Source organism: Pithys albifrons, chromosome 3 (genome assembly GCF_047495875.1).
Source record: "Pithys albifrons albifrons isolate INPA30051 chromosome 3, PitAlb_v1, whole genome shotgun sequence".
NCBI lineage: Eukaryota > Metazoa > Chordata > Aves > Passeriformes > Thamnophilidae > Pithys > Pithys albifrons.
This window is the reverse complement of record NC_092460.1, coordinates 14,759,938-14,772,002: the sequence shown is the minus strand read 5'-3', so window position 1 is coordinate 14,772,002 and position 12,065 is coordinate 14,759,938. Positions and strand designations below refer to the sequence as shown.

General features: G+C 40.0%; 1 protein-coding gene across 8 annotated transcripts in view; it reads left to right on the top strand.

The window, feature by feature from the left end:
* Positions 1–12,065, top strand: part of LOC139669797 (6-phosphofructo-2-kinase/fructose-2,6-bisphosphatase 4) — a 50,477-nt gene that overhangs the window by 29,429 nt on the left and 8,983 nt on the right. For 6 of the 8 annotated variants that reach the window (XM_071550562.1, XM_071550563.1, XM_071550566.1 and 3 more), the window contains exons 5-14: positions 389–463; positions 1,321–1,377; positions 1,693–1,814; positions 3,499–3,706; positions 4,266–4,412; positions 4,982–5,086; positions 6,775–6,904; positions 7,249–7,311; positions 10,345–10,409; positions 10,837–10,913. In XM_071550562.1, the coding sequence (XP_071406663.1) occupies positions 389–463; positions 1,321–1,377; positions 1,693–1,814; positions 3,499–3,706; positions 4,266–4,412; positions 4,982–5,086; positions 6,775–6,904; positions 7,249–7,311; positions 10,345–10,409; positions 10,837–10,913 (1,049 nt within the window). The remainder of the gene's footprint in view (positions 1–388; positions 464–1,320; positions 1,378–1,692; positions 1,815–3,498; positions 3,707–4,265; positions 4,413–4,981; positions 5,087–6,774; positions 6,905–7,248; positions 7,312–10,344; positions 10,410–10,836; positions 10,914–12,065) is intronic. The other 2 variants (XR_011697321.1, XM_071550561.1) reach the window with 1 other exon arrangement.

The following is a 12,065-nucleotide window of genomic DNA, read 5'->3' as shown; positions in this document are numbered from 1 at the left end:
CAGATTGATTGTAGCATCTTCTCTTGGGTAGTGTAAGTTAAAACCTATGCAGTAGTATTTACTGGTGGTAATGGGCCAGGAGGAAGATTCTCTTCGGTATTGTGTGTTAGGCATAAATTCTGGTTGCTCCTTTCAAATCCAGTGTTCTTCTGGTAGTAGTAGTGCTTTCCAAATATTACTCCTTTTAGTATTTAGTAAATAATATGTGTAAAGTAGGAATGTCTTTGCTTTCCTTTTGAGCACATTGAGGTGGTGCAGTTGAGGGAAGAGGAAGTGTTTCCATTGCTTTCCCTCACATTGAGGGACTTTGAACGCTTATTTTTGTTGTCACTAACAGGCTGTGATGCTTTTTAAATTCCTTTCTCTCTCTCCCTGTAATTATTCCTAGGTTTTTGATGCTACAAACACAACTCGAGAACGTAGGGAAACTATTTATAAATTTGGTGAAGAAAATGGATATAAGGTGAGTTAGAAGCAAAGCAGTTCTGAGCTAATGCCTGGGCAAGTAAGGCAGATAGTTTTGCCTTTATCTGTACTCTAAGAGCACCAGCACAGGGCACATCCTTCTTAGATGTTTAGTCAGTAATACATTTTGTGTTCCCCAAAATTGTTTGTAATTAAAAGTCACCCAGTCCTAATTTTTCTCATCTTTCATGTTTGTACTGTTTAGAGCTCAGGTATTTTGTGCTGTGGCTTCAATTCTGTCATCCCAGACCTGTAGTTCTGAGTGCACTGTCAGCAGGAGCTATGTAAAATGTGGTTCTTTGTGCAGTTCAGATTTCTGCTGCAGATACTCAAACGTAATTCTATGTTTATTCTGTACAAACCAAAAACTCTCTGTGGTTTCCCGCCTTCTGTCCAGGATTGTTTTGCATTTAGCTGTCCTCCTCTAATGTTACATCTCCATAAACCTTTGACACAATAAAACACAAACCTCTCTTTAAGTGAGGCTACTCCATTAGCTGAGGGGTTTCTAAACTATTATTTCTGAGGCATTAGTTACTGTTTGTGAGGCTGAACTTGCATCTTCTGCATTTATTTCTTCTTCCATCCTACATTTTTTTCTCACTGAAAAATTTTTCAAATTGTTGGGGAAAAGAGTATAAAGCATGATGCTTCATGGAATAGTAAGCCAGGGATTTCTGATATGAAGGTCTGAAGAAAATGTCTGAGTAAATGGAGGAAAGTTTAATGCATGACACTGTTAAAAAGACCTTAGCACGGAAGTGGGCAATATGCTGCTTGTGTGTGTGAGTCTCCAGAGGTATTTTAATACATTCTTCCTTCCTTCTGTTCATATGACTTCCATTTGGATTGAAGACTTTTTTTGTGGAGTCAGTGTGTGTGGATCCAGAGGTCATTGCTGCAAATATTGTGGTGAGTGTTGTGGTGGAGGAAAGTTTGCTTTAACTGCTCAGTATTTTTAGCAGTACTTTATAAGAACTTTCAATATCAAAACCCCCACATTAGTTCCCATTAGTGGAATGATTTTCATTTAATCTCCTGTTCATGTGAATGTTGCTAACTCAGAAGTTTAATTTCTCTGACGAATAGTTATTCTTGCTTTATGTGTGTTTTAATTAACTTGCAGACAATACCTTGTATTCTGTTGTCCCCCTCCTTATTTCTTTAAACTTCCATGAAAAAGGAAAAGAAACTTATGTAATACTCTCCTCATTTTATTATGAACAGCAAGTGAAGCTGGGTAGTCCTGACTATGTTGATTGTAGTAATGATGAAGCAACAGAAGACTTCATGAAAAGAATAGAGTGCTACAAGAACTCATATGAGACGTTAGATGAAACTCTGGACAAGTAAGTGATGAAAGAGTGCTGTGATCACAACTAGTGATCACAGTGTTATTAAAATGTTTGTTTATGGATTGGAGCATCCTGTAGTGGGGATTAGGGCTTTCAAGTCGTGTTTTTTTAATGGCTTGAAATCTCTTTCCTTTGGCAAGTTAGAGAGAGTTGACTCAACGGGTGTAGCCTGGAAACTTCCTTGTTTGAGCAAAATTGGCTAACAAGTCCACTCTGGGACAATGTTCTTTCTGATTTTCCCATTTGGAGAATGGTATGATTCTTCTGGGATAGAACCAGCATTTGGGAATTATTCCAGGCTTGCTACAGTGGTTGGTTGGTACTTGTTTTTTGTGTATGTAGACGAGACTTGAGTGATTTATAAGCATAACTTAATTAGTTGGCATGGTTAAGAGTAATTATGAACACATCACTCTTAAAAATGTGACTTCTAAATGTATTTATTTGTGCTTGCAAATTACCCTGCAGATGCAGGGCTGTGAGAAACTCTCTTAGCTGGGTTATTTATCCTCTTACCAAAGCATTCTTCTGTTTTTCATTAACTTCAAACTCTTGAAAGTAAGGTAGGGGTGAACCATAAGAGAGGTGCCCTGTTTCACTTGCTACAGTCCAGAATTTCAGGGTGGGATTTGAGGATCATATACCAGGTGATCCTGGGTTGTTTCAGGACCAGAGCTGCAGAGGAGGCTGAGCTGCATTTTAATGTAATTGAGTGTAAGCAGCGTGAAGCTGGTTCAATCGGCTCAGTTCAGGCGTGTAATTTCTGTGATGGACCTAATGGTTGTGCCTGGCCAGAATAGTAATGATTAACTCCAAAGTTGGAACAGTAGCAGGGATGAGGTGATGATGCTTGTTTCTCATCACCTCCATTTGGTTTTATTAAAAGTTTTTGTGTTTTATGGTGGTGTGGTGTCTCAAGTGCATCACTAGAAACCAGTGGTGGTTATTTTCAGCTTATGAGACCTTTTTCCTTCTGTAAACTAGAGGCTACTCTAAAATTATAGCTCAGATGAGAAAGAATAAGCAGTGAAAATTGAAATTATTGGATATCTGATGCTGAGAGAAGGTGGGGTAAATTAGAGTACTGTTAATAAATAGTTGTTGACGGAGAGGTTGAGAAAATGTCTTGCTTCAGATTAGTCCCCAGTCCTTGTGATGCCCTAGTTTTTCTGGAGGGATTAACTGAGATGGATAAATAGTGCCTGTGCCTTTTGCCCTCTGGGTGCAATCAGACAAATACTTGCTGAGGGAAAGTGTTTGTAACCTGGAAAAAAGTCTCAGGTATTGTAAAATAGCTGGATATCTTATCCAACTGTGGTAACTTCAGTGACTCCACTGAATCTTCCTTTCAGTGGGAGGGCTGTATTTTTCCAGAAGTAGAATCTAGATTTGGATGAAGTGCAAGTAAAGGGAATAGAAAAGAAAGTTATATGAGCAGCTCACATGTGAAAGGAATAAAGTTCATCCTATACCTTTGGAGTGTTGCATTATTTCTTAGGACTAATGCATATTCCATGGGTAATTGAGGATTTTTTCATTTCTATGGCTTGTTGCCCCTTTGTTTTATAATGAGAGAGAGGCTGGAAAGACTGTGGTGTGTGCTAATAGAAAAAGAGAAACTACATGGAATCTTACTTTTTTTCCTTTTCTTTTTTTTTTCCTAATTTTCTCATGAAAGGGATCTTTCTTACATTAAAATTATGGATGTCGGAAGGAGTTACCTTGTGAACAGAGTGATGGATCACATCCAGAGCCGGATTGTCTACTACCTCATGAATATCCATGTGACTCCTCGGTCAATCTACCTCTGTCGACATGGAGAGAGTGAACTCAATCTGAAAGGGAGAATAGGAGGAGATCCTGGGCTGTCTGTCAGGGGGAAAGAAGTATGTAGCTCCTGGGCAGGCGTGACAGGGATTTGTGTGGGTCTGTGCTGGGTGATTGCAGCTTACTTCCTCTGCAGTCTTTTCCTTTTAATGTGTTTAAGAATTACTTTTTTAATCGTGTATTTGGGTAGTGGAAACAGGATGGACACTTTGTGTGTTGTGATGTGGTATGTACTCTTTTATCTCTGTCTTTCTGTTGGCTGAAATTCCTCTTTATGCTGCAGCACAAAGCAGTTGGCAAGAGGGCTTTATTTTAACTGTATATTTGTAAAATCCTGACTAGTTGGATAATTGGAAAAGTATGCAGGTTGAAGCTGAAAGGCACATTCCTGGAAATGAAGTTAGGAACTGCAGAAAACTTGTATTTTCCTTGTACTACTTTTCTTTCCTCTCCCCTTGCTCTTGGATAACAGAGTGTGTTGTATTTCTTAGCAAAAACTTTGACAGTATTTTGGAAAAGTTGTAATGAGTTTACAGAGGCTAAAGCCTGTGTATTCCAGACTGAACACAGTGTGTTGGCTCTGAGCCCTCATCCAGTGTCTCACGGTTTTTCTTTCAGTTTGCCAAAAGCTTGGCACAGTTTATTAACGAGCAAAATATCAAAGATCTGAAAGTTTGGACCAGCCAGATGAAAAGGACGATTCAGACTGCTGAAGCCTTGGGAGTGCCTTATGAGCAGTGGAAGGTTTTGAACGAGATAGATGCAGTAAGTTGTTCTCTTTAAAGTGTCTAATAAGTTGCTTTGATTACTAGGGATGAAGGAAGTATTTAGTATTTTAATAATATGCCTTTTATGGGTGGAAGTCATTGAAGCTGCTTCTAGAGGCTGGAAAAGTTGTCATTAATTCCTGTTAACAAGGCTAAGCATGTTATTAAATTTTGCCATAGTTAATTAATTCTTGTTTAGTCTTTTCAGGTAAAACATTCCCCTGTAGAAGCCATAATAGTATGAAATTGTGGGTAGGTGGGTGTTGGAAAGAAATTAAGAGTAGGTGTATCTGCTAGTTGGCACTTTGCAGCTGTACCTCTACGATATAAAAGCAGCTTCAATAGATAAAATGTGACCTTGCTTGCTCATATATGTAACTTCACCTATATAAGGATTTATGGATTCCTTCTTACACGGAAGAGTCCAGCTGTTAATCACATGTGACAGTTTTAAGTGTCAGAGTAACAAAATTGTTAAAGGTTATTTATATATGTTTTTATTTGAGTGATATCTGCTTTTTGCACTGCTGAAAAGATGTGGCTTTTAATTATTTTCATAACCTACAGGGAGTGTGTGAAGAAATGACATATGAAGAAATACAGGAAAATTACCCGCTTGAATTTGCACTGAGAGACCAGGACAAATACAGATACAGATACCCTAAAGGGGAGGTATGCCATTTTAAAATTTTTAAGGTGAAGGGCTTCCTTGTCTTCTTGAATACATGCGTGCTGGCCTTAGAAAGGAAAATTAAATTTTTAAATTAATGAAAAGGTTGCTTCTTTCTCCATGGGAAAGCACACAGGAGCTTGCAACGATTGAGCCCAGACCATTTAGGGCTCGATTCAGGGCTTGAAAAATAAAACAATAAATTCAGAAAAACAATGGAGAGCTTTGATCTTGTGGGCATGGTTCCTGTGCTGGTCCTGCAGTGATAAAGCAGGAAGAATGATTGCAAGGCTTCAGCTGTTGCATATGCAGAAATACTGCCAAGTTGGGCTGTTTTTATTCATCCTTGCTCTTGGTGGTGACTGTTCTGCAGGCAGCTCCGGGTGAAGTGCTGGGGAAATCTCAAGCCACGTTGGTCTTTCACTTTATTAAACTCCTTGCCTCTGGGAAAATCGCTTGCTGACAGCTTTTTCTAAAGCAACCCCATTACAGTGCAGCAATTAGCAGATGGTCACAGGGCCTGTCTGTGGGTGCTGAAGGCTCAGGAGTCTGGGCAGCAGGGTGGAGGAGTAATTGGACCGGCTGCTCGCTGTTGGTGTCATGAGGAACCAGGGCTCTGTCATCTTCTTCCTCAGCAGTCAAGAGCAATCACTGTGATAAGAGCAGCGTTCCTGGGAGTGTGACCCCGGTCTTACTAATTAGGCAGTCATTAAGCTGCAAAGTTCTCCTAATCCATTTGAACAAGGAGTGTTTGTTTTTCAAACCGGTGCCATCCTCCGGGATAGTGACAAACATTTCAAACCAGCTCAATGCCTTGGGGTGATTAGTTGAGCTCAGCCGTTTGTCAAAGGTAGATTTGTGTTGTTTGTCAAAGGCAGTTTTGTGTCTCTGTTAACGGTCCAAGAGGGTTTGCACAGCTCGCTGGGGACCAGGGGCTTTCTCTTGCCCAGGGCTCCATCAGCAGAGCCACTTTCTATCCTGTGCTGGGACCAGGGCCGAGGCAGTTTCTGTGGTCAGTCCCTGCCCCGCTGAGGGATGTGCTGAGTTCTCTTCATGATGTATTTTGGAAGTATTGCCTTTACTGTGGACATGAAAATCAACTTCATCGCGCACATGCAGAAACCCTGCTGTGTTGGTGCTGCAGCATTCTTGCAGCAGATCCCCCTGCCCTTGCAGGAGCAACCATTCTCCTGGCTCTGTGACTTTTGGTGGGGTGGTGGCTGCTGTCACCAGACCAACAAGCCTGTGGTTTGTTTTCAAAGGGCAGCCTGAACAAGTCGGGCTTTGTGAAGTCTTTATATGCTTTCTGTAGGCTGGGCTTCCCAGATTCTTGCTTGGAAGAGAAACGCTTTTGAAGATGAGGTATGGAAAATGGCGTGCAAGACTTAACCTGTATATTTGCAGATGCTGTGAATTAAATTCTAGGGATTTGGTGGACATTCTTGATCAAAGTGTCTAATTTAATAAAGCTTTTCCATGAGGGAGATTTATTTTGTTATGTATCTGTTCTTTGGTAGTCTGGAAGACCTGAACTGTGTTCTTAATTTAAAGAAAATTATTATTGCAGTATTTGTCTGTTCACTAATATATAGAAGTTGACTAATATGAAAGTAAGATCCCCTGTATATACATACACTGTTCAAAGAGTTTTCCCTTTTTAATGTGCTGTGTATTTCTCCTCCCCACCCAGTCCTATGAAGATCTTGTTCAGAGACTGGAGCCTGTAATTATGGAACTTGAAAGGCAGGAAAATGTGCTTGTCATATGTCACCAGGCTGTCATGCGCTGTTTGCTCGCCTATTTTCTTGACAAGCCCGCAGGTGAGTCTTCCTTGGTACCTTGCAGATGGTCTGTTTTTTGAAAATTTACTGATTAAGGTTCCAGACAGTAAATTCCAGCAATCCTGTATCATCAGGGGTTGGCTGTGTTAGGCAGGTAATTTTTGTATATTTGATCCACATATGAAACTTGGTAGTTGATGTTATTAAGCTGCTCCTCACCTGAAATAGTGATGTTTGTTTTTTGCTCTGTTTGATTAGCATCTCTGTTGCATGCTAGGGAAGAAAACAGATACACTGGCAGATAAAAGCTCATTTAAGTGGTTGAATAGAGAGAAGTTACTTGTAACCAGTATTTCATATGTGACTCTGGTTTGATTTCTCAGAACAACTGCCTTACCTGAAGTGCCCACTGCATACTGTCTTAAAGCTAACCCCGGTGGCTTATGGTAAGTGGAATTAAATGTAAGTTTAACTATACTGTCTTTGTCATCAGGAAAGGTTGAAGCATTTAAATCAAAACTAATTTTAAATTTATTTTACTTCAAAATGGAATTAGAGGGGTGGATTTGACGTTGCATGTATGCCTGCACAGCTTTGTTAGAATCAGTGAATCCTTTGGTTTACATTTGTTTTGCCTTATGCCAGGAAATACAGATGTGCTGAGGAGGGCCTGAAAACACCAGTGAGTGGCTGTAACTGCTAGAGGACAGTTTTGTGCTCAATTCCTATGCTATTTCACTAGTTCTTCTGGCAAACCCATGCATTTACACATCTGCTAGAGCAAGGTCTCAGTTTTCATTGGTGTATTGAAGGGTATTGCTTTATAGAAGAAAGGCAAATTTACATTTATACAGGTTTATCATCTTACAAGGGGTGTTCCCTTAGTCTTAAACATCTTTGTTCTCTTTTTCTGTAGTATTTTTTTTCATGGACCTTCACAGTGTCACATAACTGTCCTTGTTTGTTGATGTTGGCATCGTTTCTCAGCAGCTGTGAAGGGGCTTTCACTGGGCTCCTCTACCAGCTTGGGCAGTGTGGGCTGTGGGTTGTAACAGCCCCTGCTTGGGTTATAGGGTGATTGCTAATGAAGGTTTGTGTGTGTTTCAACCTCAGTTTTAACGTGTACCTGCCGTTATTTAAGTGATGTCCGAGTTGTATCTTCTGATATCACACCTCAGAAGATCATCTATAGACAGAGATATCTGCACATCTTACCAGGAAATGGTTTGCCCAAAAATGCCAGTCCAGTCATTAATTGGAAGTGCAAAGCTGTTTTTGATTATCAGCTTTGAGAAATAGTGGTTGAGACCTGTACTTTTTGTTAAGCTTCAAAAAAAAGTTGAAACAAAGTACATTATGAAACAAAGGATCTGTCAGGCTGGGAAATCTGCCTGAAGAGATTTTTGTCATTTAATTGCTGTGTTGTCCTACAGTAACAACTGCCTATACTGTGGTGACATCTGGTGTTCCCAGCCTTGCATGACAACCTGGAGTTTTGAAAACAGATTTAGAACAGTTAATAAACTAGATTGTCTTTGCTCACTAATCTCTGCCTATTTCCACCAGAGGTTTTTGTTTGGGGCTGTCTTTGGTTTTGTGGAGGTTTTCTGGTGACTTTTTTGTTGTGTGTGTGTGTTTGTTTGATTGGTTGTTTTCTTTTTTGTGATAAGTTGGGTGACCATTCATAAATTTTAAGAAGACCTGGATGTTTGGAGTGTTTGCTCACACACTAAATGAGGAAGGAAGCAGAATGGTGTAGTGCTGTCCTTGCCCTTTTGACTTCAGTGAAAGAAGAGCTTTGTCCTTTTTTAAAGTATATGTGTGTCTGATTAGCACATTTCAGTCGAGCTACTCTTTGGAATTCCACCCTCTGAAGGCACAGGTGTAAATCATTTCCACAGTACAGATCTGTGGCATTATTTCCAGCTGATGTATTGCTTGGCTCCAGCGAGGCAGGATGCAGGATCAGACCTGGTGTGTTTAATACCTTCCAGCTAATCCTGTTCTGGGGAAAGGCCTCCCCTGGGTGTTTCCTTATCCTGCCGTTGGAAGCAGCATCATTCCTGCCTCGAGTGTCTGATCTGCAGTAGGAGAACATCTGTTAGAGCCTGACAGTTGGATGAGGATAAATGAGACCTTTACCCAGCAATCCAGTGTCGTGGTGGTCTGTGTGGGAGTACACAGGAAAGAGAAACTGCAGCTTGCTGTAGGTTTGAACTTGGTCATCAGTAATTAAAAATGCGCTGGGGGTATGTGGTTGCTGTGGAGTAACTCATGTCCCTTTAGTTTACGTTTAGAGCTTTCCATACAATGTTTTTTTCAGATCTTAAATTCAGCTCTTGGTAAGGACTGAGAGGTCTCTGGAAGTGTCTGCTGCGTAATCAGTCCTTAGTAATGGCCAGCAGCAGGGCCCAGAGCTTGTTCTGGCTTGGTCTCAAGGGTCACAGTGGATCTGTGAGCGGAAGGATGACTAAGGGTCCTGTTCCAGTGGGAGATATGTACTTTTCCTCCTAGAAACCTGTTTTATGGTTGACTGTTTCTGAGCTGGCTCTCCTGCAGTGTTTGCTCACAGTGTTCATGTCAAGTGGGTTTCTCATGATAGGCTTCCCTAAGGGAAGGGAAATACTTGCCTTACTATTTTTTTTTAAAGTGCAGTGGCTTTCTAAGAAGTCATTTTTTTTCTGTCATGTACCAATTTTATGGAGTATGTTATGACTTTAGGAAATAAATGAGGAGAAAAATCTGCAAACCTCTTTGGGATAGAAGATGGTCTCTGTGGTAGGGCAGAGGAACTGACTATTATTGAATGTTGTGTAGAGTAGTAGTAGCTTATAAAAGTCATGTTCATGTGAGATAAAGCAGTGTTTGGCAATCAGATACTGCTTAAAATGCTGATCCTGTGGTGTATTGAGTAAATTATGTCATTTCCTAAGTTTATACTAGGTGGGAAATAGTTGTTTCTTCTGACTGTTTAATTTTTCTTGGTTCATTGAAGTTTTGAATTTTTGAATGTAAAGCAGAAGTTCCTTTTCAGGAATCAACTTTGAAGTTTAACTGTTTTGCATGTGAAGAGGAATGGGAATTACAACACCCTGTACCTTCTTGTCATTGTGTTTAAAAATGAGAGCAGCGTTTATCTTCTGTATTGCAATGAAATTCTAAGAAATCTAGGATGTTTAAAACCAGAAAAATTTACAAGAAAGAACTTTTTTACTGAATATTCATGTATATTTAAAAAAGAATTTGTTTCAAGGAAAATAATGATAAAGCTAAGGTGAGGATGTATTATCAGATTGAGAATAATATTCAGGTGGAATAGATTCATTTCAGTAGCTTTAGCTCTTCATAATTCAGGAAATTCTGATATAAATCAGAAGGGGAAAGTGGTTAACCTTCACCAACTCAAAATTAGATTGCATCTTTGCTATAACTTCATTTTAAAAGCAGACATAGCTAAAAAATGTGTTTTCTATCAACAGGATGTAAAGTAGAATCTATATTTCTGAATGTTGAAGCTGTAAACACACACAGAGATAAACCCGAGGTAAGAATATCTTTCCCATTGGAGAACTTGATGTAATGTACTGCCTGAGCTGATTTTCATTGTCCTTGTGGTTGGAAATGATTTGATAACTCAACTGAGTGTATTTAATTTTATGTATCAAGCTTTACTACTGGTTTACTGTTGGGGGGAAAGAATCCTTTTTATTGAGCAAATATATCTTTATATAGAGAGTTCTAGCTGGAATAGTTTATCTTCAGAAAAGGAGTGGGAAGTTGAAGATGTATCAGACTGAAAACCCTATAAAGTTCTGCCAGGCTTTGTCCTTCAGCAGAAGTAGAGTGTAGTCAAAAAGTATGTTATGAATGCCACACTTGTTTTGGAGAGAGAGAGAGAGCACCAGCTTTTTCATCACTGCCATCACTGTTGTATGAAAAAGAGGAATTGATGATGTCACCTGTGTTTTAAGCCAAAGCTGGAGAGGAAGATTAGAGCTCGGGCTCCAGCAGGACAGCGGGGCAAGGAAGTTGAGCCTGTTGGTAAAATGTAAGTGGAGATGAGATGTCAGACCACAGCAGCTTCATGTTCTCGCTGTGCCAGGCACACGTGTCTCTGCTCCTCAGTGTTGACCTGAGCTTAGGTTGATTCTGCTGCTTGTGCAAAGCTCTCCCATTGCTGTGTTATGAAAGTTATGTGAAATGTGCCATGATTAAAAATCTCTGGTTCCCTTGCAGCTCCTCATGTAATGCCACCAGGTATGGCACTGATTCCATGCTGAGGTTATGAGCAGTGCCTACTGGTGAGCCAAAAGTCAGTTTGAGAACATGTGTTTAGTGGTTTATGGTGAAAAGGAGTAGAGTGAGAAATGAGGTTTTATGTGTGTGTTCAATAGGGCATGTGATACAAAATGCCTTCCTTACCTGAAGGTAAAGAATTAATGCTGGAGGGCTCTGCAAAGAAGTTTTGTTTTAATGATGTAGGCATTCTGAATTCTGAAAATACTGACTTTTGGTCCTTTGTAGTCAAGATATTTTCTGTTAGACAATTGCTTTGCTTATTTCCTATCTACTCCCCTTTCTGCTCTGTCGTTCTACTTTACCACTTTTGTATCTTAGTTTGGTTTGTCAAGTTTAGGAAATTCATTCTGTTTTCACAGTGCCTGAAGTTGGAGAAGCATAATGAAAATAAATGAGGATGCCTTAGAGCAGTAGGTTATCCATGTTAAGTACTGTAGATGAATGGAATCTTTAGTTTGGCTGATTAAAATACGGGTGCTGAGTTTACAACTTGCTAATGTTGTTGAAAATACCACTCCTCTAACCGAAGAGGTTTATTTTGAGGGGCAAAGCTCTATCTGAATCAACAAGTGACTCAACATGTCTGGCAGGTGATGGGGGAGGCTGGTGTGGGGTGGCTGCATTCCAGGGACATGTAGAGGATCATGCAAACAGTTGCATTGCAGTGGAAACAAAGACACAGACTAATTTGAGAAGAAGTAAAGTGGTTAATGAATTTTAAGGAAAAAAGCTGCTGAGGCTTGTTATTAAACCCCCTCAAGTTCTCTTCTCTCTCTTATCTGAAGCAAACCCAGCCTGGTGACTGTGCATGGTGATACACTGTTCATTTTGTAGGTCTGATTGAAGGCCTAAGTTGGTCCTGTCTGCATTTGAATGCTTCTCAGAGGACTGTGAAAGTTTC